This window comes from Centruroides vittatus, unplaced genomic scaffold (assembly GCF_030686945.1).
Source record: "Centruroides vittatus isolate TY-2023 unplaced genomic scaffold, ASM3068694v2 contig_579, whole genome shotgun sequence".
Lineage (NCBI taxonomy): Eukaryota > Metazoa > Arthropoda > Arachnida > Scorpiones > Buthidae > Centruroides > Centruroides vittatus.
In genome coordinates this window covers 77,890-102,898 of record NW_027122347.1, presented here as the reverse complement: position 1 = coordinate 102,898, position 25,009 = coordinate 77,890, and the positions used below count along the sequence as shown (strand labels likewise).

Below are 25,009 nucleotides of genomic sequence, written 5' to 3'. Positions count from 1 at the left end.
ATAACGTTTTAACAAAGATTGCGTAATTTACGTGCAGTAACTTGAGTGGTTAAAATTCGAAATAGTAATTAAGTTAATTAATAAGATTTTTCTTACTATTATCGTTTATTTAATTATAAATAAATTTATCGTATTAATTATTTAAAATTATTGATTAATTTAATTCTAATTATATTTACCAATAAGATCTTAAAATTCTAACTTATTTTAAATTTATTTTTTAATAAATTAGTAATCCCTGAAAATGTTAAGTGATTATTACTTACAATTTTATCGGAAATAATAATAATGACAGACAATTAATTATGTTAAAGTTTTAAAATAATGTATATTTCCTTTGACGAAATACGTTTTGTGACGTCATCGAAACGTCAGGGATCCATGTGATCGAAGAAATCAAAACAAAATTTAATTTAATCACCATGCCTTTAGGCCAGAATGATATTACAAATGATATTGGTAAAATTTTCTAATAATTTTGAATATTTTAGAATGGAAATCGTTCACGTTAATTATTTTATATCTTGAATTAATTCTATCATATAAAAATTTTTGAATTTAGAATTATTTAAAGAATGCACCCCACCATGCAAGAGTATTCCACCTTGTGGATTCTGTGGAGCTCCTCTCCCCAAAGAGGAGAGTGATAAACAAGAATTCATGGCTAAAAGGGATGAAAAATATGTAAGAAAGCAGCGGCAATATATTGACGGCTTAGTACCTAAATGTTCCTATGAGTGGACGCAGGAGGATGTTGAGAATTGGATTGTTGAACTAGGATTCCCACAATATAAGGTAATTCTACAGATCTATCAAACATGTCAAGTATATAACTGATAAAGAACTGTACGAAAACCCGACACATTATAATAATAAAGCCAACCATTGCCGTATGCCATCATATGCCTTATATAACGCCTCCCTCTAGGGCCAAAGTGTTTGGTAATGTATTAATAATATAGCCATTATATAGCCCAGTGGCATGCAGCAGTGGTTGGCTGTATTATATAACTGATGACAAACAGTAATTCAATGCTAATTGAGATTCATTGCAGTCAAATTTCGATTATGTGTATCTCCCTGGTAGACGTCCGTAGATTAGATATCAGCTAGGGGCATATTCAGAAGGGTGCTATGGTGCTGCACCCCTTGATACCAAAGCAATCAGTTTTTCATTATTTTAAAATAAAAATAAATGTTATAATGAATATCACACAACTTCAATTAGGTATCTAAAGTAATTCTAAGATAATTGAGTAACATTCTCCAAAAAATAATAGTGGACATATGCCTTGGTCCTCTAAATCTGTCTTGAGCAGCATTGATATTCTCAAATTCTGGATATGCCACTGATATCAGCATACGTTAGATCGTGTTTCTGCATAAATTTTGTCCGGCGACACAAGCCTGATCTGAATGATGAGATGGAACGATACTGACCTAAACAACTGACGAAAAGTTAAGTCAGATTGGATTCAAACTGGGTCTCTTATAATTCCTTAATATGTCTCTTTTAGTGCAAAGCCCCTTTTCTACAGGTGCAAACCTTTTATTGACGGTCAGATGGCTAAGGTGTTAAGGTACAGCACCAGCCTATCACTCGAGAGAACCTTGAATTGAATCCAGACTGCCATAAAAATCCCAGGAATTTTTATGGATAGTCTGTCCCCATGAAAAATTCCCGGGTTTTTGATATTCCATCCCTCACTGTCCAGTCATTACCATTGTTGGTCTAGTATATATAACCTATGATGGCTATGAAAAGAAGACCCTCCTATAGTTTGCAAGGCAGAAAGAGTTAAATAAAGGGGGACACAAATCTTACGCAGTTAATGAGACTCTTCTTATCCTTCCTTGCCCACTTTTGAGCTCCTCTCTTCGCTAACTCTGCCGTCCTCCCACCTCTACTTTGACTCTCCTCCTACACTCTCCATCTCCTGTTTTCCCCACTTTTTCTCCTTGCTTTTTACGACTCTTTGTCTATCACCCTTGTTTATTATGTTTACGACTGCTTATAAAGAGATTGGATATGGGCTGACAAGACCGCAGTAGGAGGGAAGGAATAGGTCCAATACCACTACAAAAATAAAATGAATTTTTAAATTGAAATGCAGGCAGCAGAAAACATTACGAACCATTGCCTTATAGCAAAATGATTGTATGGCAAAACATATGTCCTACATGAACCAAAATACTTGCTAAACACATCAACAGTTTGGTTGTTGTCTGTCTGTTAAGATATTAGCCCACTGCTCTCAAAGATCCAGATTCAAGTCTAGATTGAAACTACAAATTTTCATGAGTGGTTTGACCAAGTATGTCAACTTTGAGGTCCTACCATCCAGTCATCCCATTTTAAGCCCGACCTAAACTAAAACAAACATGAAAGAAGGCCTTCTTAGTTTCTATTGGAGAGAACGTATTAATAACAAAAGAAATAACAATAAAAATGCTTATAGTTAACTAAGTAAAGTCATGTTTTCTATGCAAATAGTTTTATTGAGTAAAAGAATTCAAAAATGATGGATTACTAAGATTATCAGCTGTTAGAGTGCAAATGTATATTATTAGTTTGAAATCATGTAGAAAGTTGCTTCAAATGTATTTAAATCAAGGGAAAAAAGCAAAAAGAATTCACAAATTGTGAACAGGCATGACCTTGCCTTGGCTTCTGAGTCGTCATAGCAACTACTGTCTGCTTCCAAAATTTCCCACCAAAAATCTAGTCTATGGGAAAATTTGCGAATTTTCTTAATCTATCGGAATTGACTTTCCGATTGTTGGGTCACCCTCACATTTAATTAAAATGATGTGCAACATTTACAGCTTTGAACAAAGTCTATGTACTTTTGCTGGCAAGGAAACCTCAATAGAAAATTTTAAACATTTGGAAGTGAAATTTTAACAATTTGAAATTAATTTAGAGTAACACTTTGTTGTTAGACAGTAAAACAACAAAGATGCCAGCCTGCTGCTTAGGATTACCAGGATTCAATCGTGATTGAATGAAATTTTCATTGGTAAGTTTGTGGCGAATGCTACCATTCCCATCTTTAACCGTTGTGAAAACAAGCAACAAACCCCAGGTGGTATGTTTTATCTCTTCCTAGAATGAGTCTGAACTCACCCAGTGAGACAGTTGGCAATTAGTTATTCTTTGTTAGCCGCAACATCGAGACATGTACCAATATACACAAGGAAGACAATAATCTCAGTTGTGTTACAACCTCGTCTCATTTGTTTTATCACACGCAGTGATGATAAAACAATAGCAGTAGAACCACTATGAGTTAATGTGAACATGCAGGTCTCACTCTATACCAATCGGTTATCTATTGTGGCTGGTCAAACCTGCGATAAGTATGAAATGGTATTAAAGGTGCAGGTATGTAAATAGTAAATCATTTATTTTCATTTTCAGGATTGTTTTAATGTTTATTCCCCACTATCTTTAATCCCTCTTCTATTTATGTAATGTTATGGGAGATTTCCAACCCCCTGCATAATACTAAAGTGTTATGCAGGGGGTTGGAAATTTTTATTCTTTAATCAGACTTTTCCTATTGTATCTAAAATAAATAAATTAATTAAAATATTTATTTAAAGTAATAAATGAATATATGTTAAAATAAAATTATAATTATCAATAGTAATAATTTATACTAAATATTAATATATTTTTAGAATGTGATGACTGAGAATTTTATTACTGGAAGAAAATTGATTCTTTTAGATGCAAATAATTTGTGTAAAATGGGCATTAAAGATTTCAAACATATAAAGGTAATAAATATTTCCGCTTATTCTCAATTCTTAAGACAGAAATAAAAAGGATTACAGTGATGCTTCATACTTTGTATTTAATTCATCCCAGGAGGCTGAACTCTGAATTGTTCAAAGCCTAATCAATTTTTACCATTAGAAATAGTGGAAAGTGAATTAATCTGTTCCCAGACCCTAAACAAACCTATTTTGATAAATAGGAAATACACATAATTTAAGGTAAAAATAGTAAATTAAAACACAAAGACAATACATAAAATACACTCACTGGCCAATAAATTAGAAACAGCAGTTTAATATTTTATTGGAACATCTTTAGCTCAAATTACATCATTTACTCGATTTGGCATGGATTCTACAAGGTGCTGAAGTGCCTGTCCAATGCACACCACACATTCACTAGACTTTCCTTTAGTTCGTGTAGATTTGATGGAAGTGTACTTTGCTGGTGGATCTGTCGTTCTAACATGTCCCATACATTCTCAATGGGGTTACGATCCGGGCTTTGTGGTGGCTCGGGTGGGTGGCAAAAGTCGTTTTCATACTTGCTGAACCACTGCTGAACAATTCTTGTGCGACGGACAGTAGCATTGTCATCAAAGAAAGTCGTCACATGCTGGAAAAAATGCAACATTGCAGGATGAACTTGATTGGTAAGAATGTTTAAGTACTTGTTGGAAGTCACCCAACCTTTTGGGAATATCAGCAGACCAATTCTGTCCTGACAGAACATGCCCAAACCATAACATCTCCACCAAAACCTTGAGTCGTGTTAATGAGGCAAGCAGGCTCCATTGTTTCATGGGGCTCCCTCCAAACTCCTGTCTACCATCGGTACAGAATAAGGTGTACCGTGATTCTTTTGACCATATTACTTTTTCCTGTCCTCAGATGTCCAATCACAGCATTCTTGGCACCACTGTAGACGAACTTTCTGGTTCTTTGCAGAAATTAGTGGTTTTCGTATAGGCCTGTTCATACTGATTTTTTTCAGTTCCCTGCACATAGTCGGATGGATATGGGTCGGGGATGGGATTCATTAAATTCTTGTCAATTGCTGCAGAAAGTTCTTTTTCTCCACACTAGCCTTTTCAGACAACATTGGTCTTGTTCCTGATTAAGTGTTTTGGAGCCACAGTTACTTCTTTTAGACATTGACTATGGGTTATTTTTCACTGATTCCAACACTTGGGATATCTCACCGTTGGAAAAACAGTCATCTCTACAGTTCTTGATATTGTGGCTCCAGCGAGACGAACACCCACAAGCAGCCCATTTTGAAACTCTGTCAAGTCCTTTGCTTTTTCCATTTTCAGAAACTTAATGACCATACCGACCAACAGCATTTTTAAATAGAAGCGTATAAACAAGTGGTAACTCACATGACTCAAGTGTTTTGCATATAAGTTGCAAAATACATTTACTTAATGTGCATGGGGGTTTCTAATTCATTGGCCAGTGAGTGTACAGTACATACTCTATAGTAAAATGAATATTGCATTTACTGGTCGCACGTTGTTGATTTAGGCATCTTAAACACGGCTGCCAGTGTACTGTTTTCATCCTTCATGATAAGTTCCTTTTTTTCATTTCAATCATCTATATTACAACCTTCCTCTTACACTTCATGGGTGCCATGGTTAAAGGTTTTATTGGGTTGAATAGAAAGATTTTGCACATTTTTAACAGCTATCCTTACTTAACATTGATGTGTGATTTAATTATAATAGTTGTGAAATATAACACATTATTGGTAATGTGAGATTAAAATAAGTTGAAATGTCTTCAGACAAAAAGCATGTCAAGCATATTATGCTCAATGAATTTCGGAAAGGATATAATACCATACAAACAGTGTAATGTGTACGGGAAAGATGCTCCTAAACTTCAAATGTAGTTTAAAAAGTTTAGTTCAGGATATTTTGAACTAAAGGATACAAAATGTATAGGGTTCCCAAAGCTGTCAATGAAGAAAAATTCAGGAAGTAGTTGTTAACAATCAACAAATACAATACATATACACAACCAGATAGATAAAAAATACAAATAAAGCATTGAAAACATACAAGCATAACAGAAGAGTGAGAGAGAACTTGGGCACTTAATGAGCTTGCGTTAACACTTCAAGTGCATTTTTTTCACTACATACTTAGTCCAAACTTTAAAGCCTATTTTTGTGAAATTTAGTGTTCAAACTCTGAAGTATTTGAAGTACAAGGTACCACTGTATTCATATTTCTAACTTATCAAAATATCGTCTTTCTTTTAAAGTAACAGATTATCAAATGAAAAGTTTACTTGTAAAGAATACACTTGGGGATGTCACGAGCTAGCCATACTCATTGCTGCTCTGCTACATGTCACAACAGACCATTAAAATCTTGAATATTTTATTTAGGGTTGTATCAGGAGGAAAGGTAAATGTGGGAAGTATATGAATAAAGTTTACGTGAACATATGACGATTTATTACTGTTAACAAAGATACAGCAGTTTGAATACTTCACATTTGACATATCAACTTGCAGCATTTATAGTCCATTGTGCGTGACGATGATTCATGATCCGACGGAGTGGCAAAATCAAGATGATTTTCAAAGTGCACTCTCAGCATCAATACGTTTTTAAGCATGCCATAGTAAACGGCGTGTAGTTTTTGAAAGTGCATTCCCATCTTTGGTATCTGTAGCAGCATTTCTTATCTGGACAATAAGTTGAACACAGGAGTCTAATTTCTCTTGGACTTCATCCTTTATCCAGTCCCATACACAGTTTGAAGTGTTCTGAAGAACAGGATCTTCAGAAAGGGCACCTACATCAACTGGCATTTGTGTATTTTTCTTAGAAACCATTCATTTCCATACATCAGTCATTATGAAGTTTCTCACTCCTCATTGTGAGGAATCACCTCCCAAAGTATTTACATTCCTCCTAATACACCTGTATATTATGGACTCAAGGATAATATTTGAAAATCACCACACCAAATTGCTCTTCACAAGTAAATTTTTCATTTGATTATTCTATATATTTACAATTTATTACTTTTACAGAAAATCACGGAATCCGTCCGAAATCTGCTAGGCATAAAACTAACTCGTTTCGCTCGTAGCATAGCAGCACCTCATCGTGAACCTCTGGCTCTTTATCTCGAACAAAAATGCTTAACAGGAAAGAAAACTGATGCGTTAACATATAGTAAATTTTTAAATGACTATAATCTTCATTACGATGATACTTGATATATAAACTATATTTCAAAATTACTTTAAATTCGACAAACTTAACATTTTATAGGAGTAAAGATGTGAAAAAAATACAAATATCTTTACTATATTTTGTATCGCTGTAATGTAAACAATGCAAAAATAAATTTATTTTTAGGAATTTTCTTAAAAATATTTTATTTTTCTATAAAAATACATCATGCAATATATTATTTTAATAAATAAGAATAATCATCATTAATACAGTAATAAAAAATGTCGTCATCTGTAATGCAAACTGTTGTAACATGTTAAGGCCCTATTAATAAATTTATTGCATGTTTAACAAAGCAAGTTGATTGCATATTTTCTAATTATTAATAAAAAGAATCTTATTTGCCTTCCTGTATAAATATATTCCAAATTTTTTAAGTATTATTAAAAAAAAATTAATTAATTAATAAGCTACAATCCTATTTAGAAGAGGTACATTTTGACACAAATTTTGAATTTGCAAGAGTAACGTGTAAACCGTAATCTTAGTCTGCTGCCACTGCATCCACAAGTATACACGAGCCGAACACCACCAGTTCAAGCATCTCTTTACCTGTTCGGCTCCTATTGCACGAATGCAGCAACGAGTCATACTAATGAAAGACATTGGTCCTTGCGCACCTGTAAAATAGATATAAATACATAAATCAGATAATTTTTAATAAGTAAACAATGTTTTAAAAATTGCAACTAAAATTTGAATTTTATCATTTGTCTACAGGTTTAATAGCAGATTATAACGAAAATAAGTGTAACTTAAACTATAACTTAAAATATTAGCTATCTGAGAAATAAATTGTAAAAAATTGCACAAGCATAATTATAAAATGATAAAAAAATATTTTAATATAAAACTCACCATAAAGTCGCAAGGTAAAGCATAAAAAGTAATAAGCATCAATAAGCAAAGGAATAAACAAAACTTAAAATCGACTAAATTAAAGTGGCAGATTTATTGAAAATTTATAAATTTTTAGTGTTTATATTATCACATAAAGTATTCTAGAATAAAAATTCAACACTACACAGTGTGCAGTACATACTCATTGTAACAAATAATTTTTATTTGTCTAAGCTCTAACCATTAAAGGAAATTACTATACTACTAAATGGCAAAAGTACTATATTTATGAAGAGTACAATAAGCAATTTCCGAGAAAAACAAGGAGGAGGATAATTTCTGATATACGTGCCATATTCTCGTGTAAATAATAAAACAAAAACTGGAAAATACCATAAATTCACAAATGAATGCTTACTTTCCAGCAAGTGCATATTGGTTACATATAGTTTTTAGCCTTATTAATAGGACCTAATCAGGCTCACAATTGAATTAAACTATTTGGTTAATGTAACCCTTGGTGCCAAGATGGCGGCTCGTCTCCGATTCCAGCAAGGAAACAGTGGGACGCACATTCTAACCTAACCTAACCTAACCTGTTCTAATAATTTACCATAATTATTAGCAACCAAATTATTAGAATAGGTTAGGTTAGAACGTGCGTCCCACTGTTTCCTTGCTGGAATCAGAGACGAGCCACCATCTTGGCACCAAGGGTTACATTAACCAAATAGTTCTATAATTACTGTTCAAATGTAAGAGCATTCCAATTCAAACTCAGAGATTTAAAGCTATTCTGAGTAAATTTAAAGTTTTAGGTAATAAATTGTTTGTTCTCAGCAATAAGGTGTATTGTATGTTTCTACTGTATTCATTAAGAAGCTGAGTCTGAGCAGAAGAGTAAATTTAAAAATTATATATTTTCAGATGACACATATAGCTCAAATTTAACAAGTACCCAAGATAACGTGTGTCCCTGGAAAGTGAATTTATGCTTCTTATTGTGACTTGATTAGTAAGAAATATAATTTTGACTAAAATAGTCAAAAGGGAAATATTATTGTCAAACGTGAGTATGTGTCTGCAATGAAATATTTTTTCTGAATTAACATGCAGTACTATGAGCTTACAAGTTATGGTGTAGACAACAACTAGAATATTGCTTGTTGTCACAATGACGATTTATTCTTAGAATTCAATATGAACAGCATGGAATGGATCATAAGAATTTCCCTGTATTTATCATACAAAGTTAAACTGATGCTAAAATTTAATGCATCAATTGTTTATCAATGCTAAATGAAGCAAAGCTGTGACACATCATGCTGCACACACAAACTATGAGTGGAAATTAAATGTTTGGCACAATTGTTCAAAAACAATCATCCAAACTAAACCAACTGTTTTTATTGTATTCAACTTGGTGCATAGAACATTGTTTTGCATTTGCTCTGTTATTGTTAACACTTTATATTACAATAGTGCTTTATTAGTAATTAGCTTGTAAAAGAACAAGCTGGATGATGTTCACCATTTGTTATTTTTCCCTGTGAATCTCGGGCCTGGGGAATTTTACTCTTGTAATTTTACTTCTCAGGCAATCAGAACACATTTTAGTACGTTGCGGTTCACCGAGGCTCTGAAACATGTGGGAATGATGGGTATAGTGGGTACATTCCAATATGCTTCAGAGCATCAGTGAACTGCAATGTAATGTATTGAAATGTACCCTTGTCATCATCCCCACTTCCCATGCCAATACAGTAAATTTATACAAAATGCAGGCATATAATGCAGAGTAGCCACAAAATCTATAAAAAAAAACATAGCATTCAGTTAGAGAATATCTTAATAAATTCAATGGACAATGGATTAGATCTGGGTCCTATTCATACCCAAGAATTAAAAGGTGATAATTGCCCTAAGATATTATGAAAGAGAAAATATATCAAACTGCTTTATAACAATTTAAGACTCAAAAGCATATATTAGATTTATTTAAACTCTTCTCTTCTGATTATAGAGAAAAATTTTAAATTTGTACAGAAATAAGAGAGGAGCATACAAATAACTACTACATACAAGGACTTTGTGGCCTAGCTATTGTATAAACTCAATTATTATAATTTTATTTAAAATTTTTAAATAAATAATATATTATTTTTACCTAATTTAGTTTCTATTCCTCTTAGAAGATCATTTGTTTTGAACATAAGCAGCATTTCTCGAGGTACTTTACCTAACAATTTTGCAATCTCTGGCATTAATGCAGCAGCGTGATGACGTACTTCATTGCTCTGAAAAAATACAATTCGATATTTTATGTTAATAAACCTATAAAAATTCTATAAATTATTATTTTACATAATGTTATTAAATAAAACTTATGCAGACAAATATTCACAAGTAAACATCAGTTAATATAATAAAGTGATTTCAATTGATATATCATTTTCTTAATAATAAATGTCAAAAATGAATAGAAATAAAATATTTAACATTTTTAACAAACATTGTAAACAATGTGAATAACAATTTTGTTCGTAAGCTACACTAGTTTGTGCATTGGTATTTTCCATTACAAAATGCTTCATTATAACCTTACAAACTGCAAGAAGTACCAAAATAGATAGCCAAGCAGTTAGGATGGCAGTCTACCATTCTGAGGACCAAGGATTGAATCCAGATGAATCAAAAAACTCCAAAAATTTTTTGGGGTGAACCATCCAGACATGTCAGACCTGTCCAGCAAGTTCATTAGGGTTTGGCCAGACCCATAATGGGACAGCTGGATTTTTCCATCCAGCTGTCCCATTATAAGTCTGGCCAAACCCTAATGAACTTGCTAAAAGACACTCTACGTGCCCAGGAGATGGAAGAAATTTAAAAAAAGGCCTCATAAACAGTCATAACATTATAAGCATAAAAAATACACTTACCTAAAACCAGATAACCGGAGTGATTAGTATTCGGGTCGCAAACGTTGGTTTTACGTAAGTGTATTTTTTGATTGAATCACCGGTGTGTAAGGAAGATTGATTATAAGCATAATCAGAATCTACCATTATAACTTTGTGTTATAAAATAATGGTAAAGAAGCACTTTTAAGCTGTCTATTATTTTATCAGCCACAATCACACAATCATTATCAGCATTTTAAACAATCATTTTGATCATTATTTGCTCACGGTACAATATTTTCATTGTTGTCATTTCTTACTTCAATTACGTTAAGATCAGCAGGTAAATGACACTGTATAAATAATTATTAATTAATAAATAATCAAGGTATGCAGCTTTTAATTATTTTAGCATGTATTTTTAATACAAGAGTCAATAAAACCAAAATTCCGTTAATTATAGTTTTATTTACTTACTCTACATATTTCCAGCATTGCACGTGTAATACTTGTGAAATCACGAAAATATAATCATTTCACAGCGTGTTTGTAAGTATAAGACATTGTAGTAGTGCTTTACCAATTAGCAGATGGATGACGTTGGCCTTATTTTATAGAGTCATTGGCATCATGTGTTGCCACATGATTTCTAAAGCTCACATCTTTAATTTGCATACACACTGTATTGCTATGCATATAAGAGCATGCTCTTATAGATGGGACAAAGTCTACACTATATTCAGCAAAGTATCTAAAAGATCTCACTACTTTTAAAAACTTATAATATTGAGAGCATTTTATTTTGACTTTTTATTTTTCAAAATGGTTACCACACAGATATCACCAAATAGTTAGTGTAAATTAAATGTACACAAACCAATACAGTGACGAAGTACAGTGTTCTTTTCAGTTAAAATAAACTGCTACACGAAAGAACATTCTCTTATAAGTGATGCAGGATATCTGCAGAAATATAGTGTGTTTGTATACACATACACAAACGTACACTGTATTTCTGCACAAATAACACCATGCTCTTATGTGAAAATCATTCATTTTTTACACTATATACAAGTTATATATATAGTGTTAAAAAGTTAAAAGTGAAGTAAAAGTAATGTTAAAGACCAATACCTCTTCCGTTGTCTTCTGTTTCCGATTAATTCCCTCTTGTATGGCTTTCCAAGACCGTGCAGTCATGATACAAGCCAGAAGACCATATTCTTCAACACCTAAAGCTTTTGCCCAGTGTTTAATTCCTTCAACATCAGCAGACAGGAGACTCATCCACAGATTTGAATACTGTAGACGGAACTGGTCTGATAATTTCTGTGAATTTAATTATTATTAGTTTCAAATTAATAATGTTTTGAAACATAGTATTTTAGAAACTTACAGAATATAGCCCATGATCTAGAAGTATGATATCAACATCTTTACATTTCTTTTGAACAAGAATGTTGCCAGGATGAGGATCACAGTGTACATAACCTTTCACAAATATCATTTCGCTATATAATTCTCCAAGTTGTTGAAATATCTTAAATCATAATAAAAAGCAAAAAAATAATAGCAATTAATTAAAGCAATATACCACAAATGCTTTCAAATAAATATAAAGGTGCTAAAAAAAGACAGTTATATATTGGTACCATCATAAACATAAATGCTTACATGATACTAACTTGGACTTTAATTACAGAATATTATATGAAAGTACTGAATTTATTACAAAGCAAGTAAGAATGAGATAGTTCTTTTAAATTTAGCAACTAAATTTAAAAGAACCGGTAAGAAGTCCTGTGGAATAGTGAACCAAAGACATTATACACTCTACTTAGCTATTAAAAGACAAATTAAAGAAAGGACGTGTGACAAATTACATAATAATAAATTTAGTACACCTTTTTTAACACGTTCACGGCGTTACAAGGCACATGTGACTCGTATTGACATGTCTACTTAGGGCGACAGACATAATTGCTTGTTTTTCCATGGGGCGGCGCATATGTTTTGATAACATTATTCTACAAACATCATACTTGATATATCAATATTATTTTATTATGTGCAATAAAATATATTAATTTAATAGTACGAAGCTCGGGTGACTCGTGCCGCACTGTATTAAAATAAACTACGAGTCACCCATGACTCGTAACGCTCAGCAGCTGCCTAAACGTTTATCTATGGACGCCGTGAACAGGTTAATTATACGATATATTTTACTAAATAATATAGTTAAAGTATAAGGTACATCCTGCTTTAATAAAAAATTATATCATGCATATTGGCATATGTTTACATTATACATTGTCAAAACTATCTGATGTAATTAGATTATTTAAATCGTGATCTTTATTTATTTATGACTTAATAATTAATTATAACTATTGAAATTTTTTGAGATTTACTTTTGATGAAATTTCTATACTATGCCCACCAATTTTGCCACCCCCAAAATTTACACAAAGAGAGTAAGCCCAAATAGGCCTGGGCTTACTCTCTTTCTGTTAAAGTCTCTCTTTATATTAATTTTATAATTTAAAACTGTTATGTCCAAAATGAGAGAGACATTATCTGTATTTTTAGAAGTAAATTTGTTTAACAATAGCTTGCAACCACTAATATGTATATATATATATATATTATATTTATATCATAACGGATTTTAAGAAATATTTCTCAAATAATCAATTTAAAATAAGATATATAATTTAGGCCTACATGAACTACAATTACTTTATTCAACAAGAGTAACAGAACAAAGTGAAATATATTAAAAATTAGTAAACTTTTAATGTACATATTCATTATTAATAACTAATCCTATAATAAATTTAGACTTAAATATCAATTCCCACATGGACCATAGAAAAGTATCTGCCATTTTTTGTGTAGAGAGAATCTTGTCATGACAAACTTCTATTACTATCCTTCAACAGAAAATTTTCTAGCATGTAAAAGAAGAAACTTCAGAAAATATTGATAAGTTTTCTGTTTCTATTCTCAAATTTATGCTGTATTTCAGGCATTTGTATTCCTGTTAAATCCAATTTGATTTTAAGAGCAAGAAGATTGCTCTGCTTTCCCAATGCATTAATACACTTTAAAATAACATATTACCAAACATATTGACTACTACACCATTAATTATGGCTAAGATAAATTCAGTGTGTCAAATTCAAATGAGTAAACCAACCAAGATGGCATTAAGTCTATATTTTCAGTGAGAAGTTTCATTTTGAACATGTGAGCTTGTATGTGCACTTTCTTTTCTTACATTTACATCATTTCAATAATAACAATAATATGTCTAGATTAAAACTTTGTAAAATGCATTTGAAGGATGATCATTTCCTTGTTTCAGCCTGCCTAAAACAGAAAACTTGCTTAAGCTGGAAAGTTTGAGTGTCTCATACAGATCTGGCTTAAACAAGCTTTACTGTAATTGCAAATGTCAAAAGTTTTCACACTGTTAATGTAGTTTAGTTTTCTCATATTATTGATGCAACATACCAGCATACTAAGTCATACAGTCAATTTCAGCTCTGTCCATTAGGTGAACTTGTATGACTTAGTATGCTGGTATGTTGCATCAATAATATGAGAAAACTAAACTGCATTAACAGTGTGTGATCATATTTTCTCTTATCTATGACATCTGTCAGTGAACCGATAGCATCTTTTGACATTTGCAATTACAGTAAAGCTTATTTAAGCCAGATCTGAGCAAAAATGAGCAAGAATCATGAGCAAGAATAAAAAATGAGGTTTAACTTCATTCTTTATCCTTGCTTATGTTGGCTTATCTTTATCCATAACATCTGAATCTTAATTAAGATTCAGACTTGAAGTTGAATCTCTCTCATCAACATGACAATATCTTAGAATGCAAAAATAAAGATTGCTCAAATGTCACTATGATAATTTTCACGCCAAATACTGTAAATGATGTGAAAAATACACTGAGTTCAGCGTTAGAATGCTTGCCAGCCGCCTTCTGGAGCACCAAGATAATGTGGTGAGGGATAGGCACACCACAGAGCTTACGAGAAAGGTACTCGAACAACGTTACAACCCACTATGGTCGCAAGCACTTATGCTCAAGAGCTGTAAAGATAGAAAAATTGTTTTCATCTGGGAATCTCTCCTTACCACCACTTTGGACGCATGCAACACTCCTACTCTCGATCTGCCCAATGTATGGATCACGCTGTACAAGCATTTGAGCATGTTTTAGCATCGTCTCATACACGTGCAGCATGAGCTTGAGTCGCCGCATGCGCAACTTCGTTGGCCATGGAGCCAGATGCTCGATCGGTTTTTGAACGTTTTTGAACTTTTGTTTTGTGTTCTTAACGGCTTTGGCAAAGCTTTATGCATTCTGTTCAATATCAAATTAGTTCTATTTAAAGTTTTTTCGGTAAATTTATGTATTCACCTGACAACGACAGCAATAAGGTTCGTCGAAAGTACTTGCGACAAGCAAATGTGTATATAACGCTGAACTCAGTGTATTTTTTGCATCGTTTATAAAGATTGTTCATCCTTTTATGACAAATTATCTCTTATGTTTTCGACGTTTTCTTCTCTAATTTTATATTAAAACGAAAATGTTACAAAGTGTTACTTACACATTGATAAGGAGGATCAACACACACATCACCTGTATCAATTTCATATTTAATTTTTGATACAGAATTATTCTCTCTAAAATAATAATATAATACTCACCAAAATTAAAATATTTAATATTTTTTATATACCTGAGTAGATGAAATATGATTTTCCTTTAAATAATTTTTATCATTAACTTGACCTCCTTCACAATATTCCATAGTTAATACTTTAGGTGATGAAAATTCCCAATAGATTTGTGGAACCTAGTAATCAAGACAAATACTAAAATTACAATTTGATAAATATACAGAAAAGAATTCTACCATTTTACATTACTGTAATTATGTTAATTATTATCCAAGAACATTGTAATGTACAGTAGTACATTATAACATTGGAAAACTGCCCATTTGATCATTACAATTTCTCAACATGTGCACCTCGTGTCAGAGCGCACGCCTGACCGATACTGAAATTCTTCTTATATTCATTACAGCATATATCTCGTCATTCCTCCCACGACAACCATAATTCTATGGCTCCAACAGATTATTCATTTTGCACAATGACGAGTGATTCCAACTTTTTGAACTGAAAACACAAAACATCTCTATTTTAGTCAGATTTTCATTTATGACACTTCCTAGATAACGACATTTGAATGCAGATGAGAGATGAAACTCGGACAGTTACTCATCGACTGATGTATGTTGCATACTTCTTGGCTAATTATTAACATAATTATGGTAATTTAAAATGGTATCATTCAGTTTGGAAGATCCTGTATATGTTTATGTTTTGCTGAATTATAAAATAAATATTAAAATATTTGTTAAAAGCTGTAATATTATGAGTCTGTCATAAAAGTTAGCTAGCTGTGCCATATTGTGGTGAATCTTAAATTTCAAGTAAGGATAAACAGTGCTCCACTGTTTTTATAATTACAAATCTGTGGAAAATATCTGTATGAAATAAACAATATTTACATTTTAGTTATATCAAAACAATGGATTTTTAATTTACAAAAGTATAATTATATAAATTTAGACACAAGAGGCCAGCATATTACTCAGTTTGTTCTGCCAGGGACTGTCAATTATCACCTATTGTAAATGTATAATTTATCTTACTTTTGTACTTAAAAAATAAGCATAAAAGTAAGAACTGAACTTGTCATTGATTACAAAATCATAACAAATAATTTATGTATAATTGTATGTATAAAATAATATACCAAAAACATTTAATTTAAACTTACCTTGAGCCAAGGGAACTTAATTATCCTTTTAACGTGTTCAGCATTCTTTCCTTCATGTAAAAAATCCAGTTCTAAAGGCAGATTATGTTGCATTTCTTCGGCCAACCACATGAATGAGAATTCGGGAAACAACCATGCAATCGCATTAACTAAAAACTAGAAAAAAAAAATAGAGTAATTCATTAACGTATGAATTACTCTATTTTAAAACATTATCATCAAATTATTTTTGAAAAAATGTATTTTAATTATTTAAATCAGTTTTAAAATTGAAATTTATGCATTTATGAAGTTCTCAACCTTATAGTAATGTTTAATATAAAGTGCTTATAAAGTAAGTCCCACATTTAAAAATTGATCATGCAAGTAAAATAGTACATTAGGTGTTGTTTTATAACTGATATGATGACAACACATCCAGCTTTCACAATCTTGACATTATAATGACTTGATAAGCATGTTGTGTGTGATGCACTTGCAATATTTATGGCTGCATTTGCAACTTTTTTTAATGCCTTTCAAACTTATCTGGCGTGGCATTTCCAGATTGTGAGAGATTTTGTCCAATGACCTCTTAGGTATGTTCTGTATGTAAAGTGTATCAATATATATTGACTCAACACATTCATTGGGATACTGGATATTGGAACTGTATTCTGGTCATCGTCTCTCATCTTCGAGAGACAGTGTCTATGTCACAAGCTGGTCACCAATTGGCTAATCATTTGTTTACACCTCAAGAGATCATCACGTCTCTCCAAACACAATTCTAGTCGACTTTTTCTTAGCCATTGAGTTCTAGAACAGAAAGAATTCAAAATACAAATTCAGCATAGCATAAACATATACAGGATCTTCCAAACTGAATGCTGCCACTTTAAATTACCATAATTATGTTAATAATTATCCAAGAAGTATGCAACATACATCAGTCGATAGAGTAGCTGTCATAAAATAAAATAAACAACCATTCAAACTTCAGCAAAAATTCTTTAATCTTAAGAACGTTTTCAAACACATTAAGCGTCCATCTTCAGTTACTTCTTTAAATCAAATATGAAATTCGAAATTAGAACAAATATTACGTAAATTAATGGTACGATTACAATAAATAAATAAATAAAAATAAAATAAAATAAAATAAAATAAACAGGATTATCGTGATTTACAAAATTATGCCAATATTTCTTAAACAAATAAAAATAAAATAAAAATAAAACAAAAAATAAAAACAAAACAAAAAAACTAACATGAGGTTTAAATCAATCACGGATTATTGCAGTATTTTACAATTATTCTCATCCGTCATTAAAGACTTCTAAGGGCTAGAAAGCCCAACAACATAAAACAAGACTGAATGAAAACAAAACACCTTGGTATTTCCAGCAAACAAGTAAAATTTAATAAAATAAAAACATTTTCGACTATTTTTAATAGTCCTCTTCCTCTTTAAATTGAAAATGGAACATAAAATAGAATGCTTCACTGTCCGAGTTTCATCTCTCAAAAGATTCTCTTGTCTCTTAGAGACAGGTGTATGTCGTCTTTCTACCAGTCTTTCATCCATATCCTCATTTCATTATATCCAATATGGATGACTAGATGCTACTCGCCTTATACTGTATTTTCGTAGAATGACTGGCATGCCGGTCTATCTGGGGAGACAACAAAATCAGATATTTCTGTATGGTAAAATCCAGCATGCTGGTTTATCCCAGGGGATGCTGGCATGCAGGTTTAAGTAAGATTATACATCCCTCTCTAGAGGGCACCCTTACAAAAAACTAACAAGTTTTTATTCTAAAATTGTGAAACTGTCAGCATTAAATCAAAAACTATGATTATACGTTTAATTTCTTCATTTTGTCTTCTTTCTAACAACATAAAATACTCACAGAATTCCAAAGCGCTTTTTTTAACATGTATTTTATTGTTATTTAATTCAAAAATGCAAAAATAAACATATTAAATTTGAGAAACTTGCTGTAAATTATCTCAGCTTACATAGATTAACATCCCTTTTGTGTGAAATTTGAGAGGAAAGGTGTTATTTTTAAGGTTGGGGTAGATGGTCAGTGTAACCCACACTGACTAACTACTAACTACTACTACTACTACTAATGTCAATAAGTCATTAATTGTTTTGTTATCTTGTAAACAAAAACTCTCTTCCTGATTTTGAGTCAGTCAAATTACAATGTTATTATTTTATTGTACTCGGAAGAATGTTTTCTTTAACATTTAATTAACTAATTTTGTTAGATCTGATTAATTTTAGTTGTATTTTAACTGGTATGTCAGTAACCCTTGGGTTTCCAGCATGCTGGTCATTCCATGAAAATACAGTACAAATATATTAGAGAATGTTCTCTATCTCAGGAAAGGATAGTTCAAGATGGAGATACGCTTATGATTTCTTTTTTATGTGGCGACTCAGGAATGCCATTAACTCCATCTCTTTTTTAATGATTCTACATCATTTACTGAACCATTGAATATGCTGTTAATCTTTTACTTCCAGCCATTGGTCTCTCTAAGTAGTTTTCGAAATATTACCATCTAATTTCTCCTTAACTAAGTATGCATGCTTTTCTAACTAAGATTATTAAAATGTCTAGCTGCCACATGGTGGTAATCCAGATCACCACCATGCGGCAGCTGAGGCCTCTTCATGCATATGCACATGAAACTCTGAGTATTGACCAACATTCTTCAACACATTTTATTCACGTTTCTGTAAAATCCATTTGTTCAGTTGAGTTTAAAACCAAAGATGTTTGAGGGAACACCCTGTATTTCTTCAACCCTAATAAAACTCATATTTGAAAGTGCAATAAGTTACAATATTCAATGTTATACCGTAATTTCCATTCATAATATAAAAAAAAATGTTTCTTCTAATTTTTAATATAAAGATTTAAAAATTTAAGCAAGTTTGTTTCTTTAAGGCTTATTATATCTTAATATAAATTTTATTTTTATAAAATTTAATATTCGATAATACCTACAGTCATGGAAACAATGTCGACTTTTGAATGAGACATGACTTTCGGATGTTGAACTTTGACGGCAACTTGTTTTCCGTTAAGCAGAACGGCACGGTGAACTTGAGCTAAAGATGCCGCACCAACAGGCTCTACTTCAAATTTCGAAAATATATCATTTGGCTATAAATATAAAAAGAATTAGTAAATATATTAGTATATTAATTGAAAATAAAGTTTTATAATCACCTCTTTTTTGAGATCCTCTTTCATAACCTGAAATACTTCTTCTATAGAAGATTTTGGAGCACGGCTATGAAGAACACTAAGAGTGGATGTATACTCTTCGGGCAATAAATAATCCATGGCGCCAACATGTTGTCCAACTTTAATGAAAACACCACCATTTTTATTACATAAATCTAGTAGAAGTTTTGCTGATCTTAAATGTATCTGTTAATAGAAAAATAAACAATTAGCTTCAATGTAAAATAATAATAATAATAATAATAATAAACAAAATAGTCTTTATATTTTAAAATATATATTTCAAGTGACCTTTGACATGACATCATTGTATTCATTTGAATTTGACTGAATTCCAATACGAGAATATTTATAATCAAAGGCAATTCTTGACACCTATAGAAAATTATACACATATATTAATGCCATTATTAGATAAATAAAGCAAAATATTAAGAAAAAACTATAATCTATAATTTTGATAAATAGTGAATTACAGTTACTCCTCACTTTACGACCGAGTTCCGTTCCGACAACTACGTCGTTAAGCGAATTGGTCGATAAACGAGGAGCTTGCGCCGAGAATATAAAATCGTTGTAAAATTATACAAATTATGCAACAAACCTCAAATTTATTCATAAAAAGACTATTATAGTACGCTTAGTGCGCATGTCACCATTTGTCACTGACCGACACTAAAGCCGAGAAAGGGGATTCTCCGAATTGCAGGTTGAAACTCGATTGGTCGTAAGCGCGAGTGGTCATTAAGCAGATAGATCGTAAAGTGAGGAGTACCTGTATTTAACAAAATATATAATACAGTATCCCTCGTACAATATGGTTTCAGTCTAACACAGTTCAATAATTGGAGCCATCTCATACAAAATGTCACAATTTGAAAATTCAAACACTGTCATTTGATATTTTTCAAGAAAGCGTGTGCATTAGCTCATATTTTCCTATAGATTTTAGAATATTGAAATTACATCAAGTTTTAGGAATTTTTAACCGGTTTACAGCAATGTTTTGGTTTTATGTACATCAACAACAGAATAAAAATTGCCGTAGAGAATATGTATCAGCCAACAGATGAGGGGCACCAGCCCGAAATGTGTATTGGCACTTGGAACAACTAGTTTAAAGACTGTAAAGTACATAAGAAAATAAAGTGAATGTGAAAAAGTCCAGACACTTCTTGATGTCTCAAAATATAAAAGAGGGCTTGGTTTCAGCACAGAGACAAAATTTTTAATGTTGTTTCATGCCTTTTGCCCAGTTTTCATTAATGAGAATTGATTGTACAATTTTTCTTCTTCTTCCTTGTCCTAGCTTCCTATTCTATAATAGCTTTCCTATAAACCAAGTGTCGACGTCATTGGCGATAGTGCTCTAAATGAACCGAAAACAGTCACTGTGAATTGCTTTTATAGATCTCCTAGGCAAATGCAGCAAATGAAAACATCAGATTTTACAAAAAATGTAGAGAAAAATCAAGACGTTGATGATACTTCAGATTAAGATCAATGGGAAAATTCAGAAGATAACAATATTTTGACAAAAAGACAATGTCTTCATTTAACAATGTTTAGCAGTGGAAGGAAAAATTCATATTAATGTGCAATACTTTTGATTATAATTTTTAGTTAATTATTGATTGCTTTAGTAAATATATTTCTCTTAATTACAGAAAAGAGTAGTATCTTTTAGAACATAACCCTATGTTTCGTATAGCATGCGGATTCGCATAACACGGCACTTTTTCAGAACCTTAATACTGCGTTATACAGGGACATCTGTACACTTAAATTTAAATCAAAACATTAATTATATCATTAAGAAAATAGCATAAGGAACAACTTTAATCTAATAATTATAATTAAACATACATGTTTACATGTTTTCAACTATATTTAATCAGCCATCTTTAGACTTGAAGTAAAAAAATACGTGGTTTAAAAGTACATGTGCTTAAATTCAAACAATAAATATTATAATGCAGTTTAGCCTATAAACAGAATGATCCAAAAGTCAATTAAGATAATTTTTAAATAATATCTTAAAAACAGTTAAAATTTGTAGGATGTTTAAAGTTGTCATTTGATCAAAATCTCTTGGAATGTGATGGTAATCATTAAAATTAATTGAAAACATTTATTTTCTATTAAACATCATCTATTAATTTTTATGTTAGAATCAATATACTTACGGTAACAGCTGCTCTCCCAAATCTCCTTAAGGCAACAGCTGACAAATCTAATTCGTTTCTGTAATGAGCTATGCCAAATACACTACCTCCAACAGCTCCAGAAATTATACCTAATCTGATTGTAGTTCGAAACATTTCTCATGATCTGTTTTCGATTACAGAAAGTAAAATCATCTAAAAAAATAAAAATATCAACATTTTTGAATATAATTATTGATAATTATATAATTGTTCTCTGTCAACATAACATAGCAGTATGATAGTTAACAAATAAAATAACAGTCTTCTAATCGGAAATACTGGAGTGAATGTCAAACAAAACCTTTTCACCAGTATTGAACTTAAACAAAACCTCCGAACATTTTTGGCCTTCACCAAGGCCTGCTTCAGGTGCTGAACTAAACTAGCTTCCTACTTGGACCATTAGAACAATGCTGCTCGATTTTAAACATTGTATATATCACATTTTACCATTCTGCCCTTAACTGTTCGAATTCCTCAAACAGGTATCTCCACGCATGCACGATAGTCTCACCGTCTTTAAAGTTAATACAGTTGCCTCTTAAGTTGGCTTTATAAATCTCCAGGTGACGAATATGAGCTATTTGAAAGGCCTGTCTAATTAATCTGGTGTTCCAGAAGTCCGCCTGAACTTCCAGGTTGGTGGCGTACGTAGACAAGGCGGTGGCGTGTCTGTTGTTTGTAAGGTCGGATTGATGTTCACGTATCCTTTTTCGAGTTGAACATATGGTTGAGCAATATAAATTAAGTCCCTTTGGAATCTATCATCCCTGAGGGGAATGGAGTAAACCCTGGGGCTCTGCTAAGATCTATTTTATGTTTTGTGTTGCATAGCAGCTTGGATAAATTGTATGATGATTACTAAGAGAAATTCATGAAGTTGTGGCAAGCAAAACAAAGACAGTAGACTTGCATTGGGTCAATTTTTTTGAAAAATGTGTGGGTGAATCAGGCAAAGAAATAAAAAAACTTGTTGCATTCACTCTATCAATCCCTATCGCAAACGCCACTACTGAACATGTTTCAAGCGTAGTAAATGAACTTTGGTCAAAAAGTCGTAATCAACTGAATGAAACACACGTAAAATCTGAAATACAAGTGTGCATAAATTTCAAATACCCCTGTAAAGAATTTCATGATTTTATTGTCTCCAATCAAAAGGCATTGCAAGCTGCTTGCAGTGTAAAAAATATTAGATTTTCATTGTTATTTTTTATTTCACCTCCCGGACAGTGCTCTCGAATGCAGCACCCACCTGGCAGAAAATTCAAAAGTGCAAAAACCAATATATTAAACCCAAGCTATTTTAAACCCCATAACTCCATAACCAAAGTGTTTTAAACCCATAACACAGGGACAGTTAGTTTATTTATTGTTTATGTAAAAAACGACTTTATGGATTCTGAAAAGATATTTTGCAATTTATTTTACATAAACAGTAAATTAATTAATTACATTATTAACTGTCCACCAGGTTATGGGTTTAAAAGCATAGATTATCAGTTATGGGGTTTAAATAGCTTGAGTTTGATATACATGGTTTTCATATTTTTGAATTTCCTGCCAGGTAGGGTACTGCATTCGAGAGTACTCCTGGATTTTTGATCCACTGAGTTGGCAACCCTAAGTGTAATGCATTTTTAGAGAGTTATTGATTGCACAACAAATTTTTGCCTTAAGAATTTCAATATTTTGCAGACAATCTTTACATACTTCATCCACAAAATATCAAAACTCCTAAGACAAAAATTCATCACACAATCAATAACATACCCGAGAATATGTCATTCATATACATGCACGACGTACTTCAAAGATGCTAAGAACGTCTGTGCACAAATGTCAAGTGATGTCATTATCAAGACATAAATGAATCTGCAAAATCCTACTTAACATATAATAACTCATATTTTGAGGCACTGTGAGAGAATATTCATAAGGTGACCAACCATCCTCCTTTAGGGAGGACAGTCCTTCTTTTGTAAGTTCTGTCCTCCCTCGAAAAGTGTCCTCCTTTTTGATATTTGAAGAATAATCTGTAAATCTCCATATTCGATTGATGCCGAGCCGATCCGTTGCACGTAACGTGATGCGACATGTTTGTATTTGACACGACGGTTCATCAAGGCTCGGTACAGTGCAGCAAAATGCGATTATGAAACACACGTGCTCTGCACGGGAGACCTCAAAAGAGTGTGCCGCATGCAAGTAGCTTTGTTTACTTCTTACCGAAACACAGCATGGCACATACGCATGCAGTACAGATTATTATAGTGTATTATTGTTGCAATAAATAAAATGTTTCTTTTATTTACAATATTTTTTCCTTCAATTTGTGTGTGTCATCCTTTTCATTGTAAAAAAGTTGGTCACCTTAATATTCATCAAATTTATCTTAAAACAATTTAAAAAACTTTAATAACTTATCATCAACATGGCATGTTCAGAACATGCATAAAAATTAAGTGAGAGAATGGAGGGAAGAATACAAATAACTTAATTAGCATGCTTAAGGCTTTTGTGGCCACTTTATATAGGTCAAGTTTAATTTGTACAATAACGTAACCTTCATCCAAGTAGAAGTTACTTTCAGGCCATTGATTATATGTACACATGTACTGTGTACATATAATTAGGGTTTTGTGTACACAGTACACGTGTACGGTACAAAACCCAGAAAGTAACTTCTATTCAATTTTCTTATGCCTTAGTAACAATAACTACTGCATAAACAGCGTAAACACAAGTAAAAGATTAAATTAATATATTTAAAATTACTTTTTAAGTTATAATATATAAATAAATAACAAAACAACCTTCCTAAAGTTCAAATTTACTTCTCTTCACTTCCTCTTCCTGTTAAAATTAACCCTGCTGGCGTCTATTT

At 31.9% G+C, this 25,009-nt stretch overlaps 2 protein-coding genes across 2 annotated transcripts; one reads left to right on the top strand and one right to left on the bottom strand.

Moving 5' to 3' along the window:
- Window positions 1-360: 360 nt before the first annotated feature.
- On the top strand, window positions 361-7,338 carry LOC136979118 (sterile alpha motif domain-containing protein 15-like). Its single transcript, XM_067275042.1, has 4 exons — window positions 361-459; window positions 563-795; window positions 3,685-3,783; window positions 6,836-7,338. The coding sequence occupies exons 1-4, from the start codon at window positions 423-425 to the stop codon at window positions 7,022-7,024; spliced, it is 558 nt and encodes a 185-aa protein (XP_067131143.1). The 5' UTR covers window positions 361-422; the 3' UTR covers window positions 7,025-7,338.
- Window positions 7,170-24,980, bottom strand: LOC136979115 (aarF domain-containing protein kinase 1-like). Its single transcript, XM_067275035.1, has 11 exons — window positions 24,939-24,980; window positions 22,102-22,275; window positions 20,207-20,290; window positions 19,898-20,101; window positions 19,673-19,831; window positions 16,665-16,820; window positions 15,553-15,669; window positions 12,180-12,323; window positions 11,918-12,112; window positions 10,051-10,180; window positions 7,170-7,663 (listed from the first exon to the last, which is right to left on the bottom strand). Exons 2-11 carry the CDS (start codon window positions 22,234-22,236, stop codon window positions 7,446-7,448), a joined length of 1,542 nt encoding a protein of 513 aa, XP_067131136.1. The 5' UTR covers window positions 22,237-22,275; window positions 24,939-24,980; the 3' UTR covers window positions 7,170-7,445.
- Window positions 24,981-25,009: the final 29 nt, after the last annotated feature.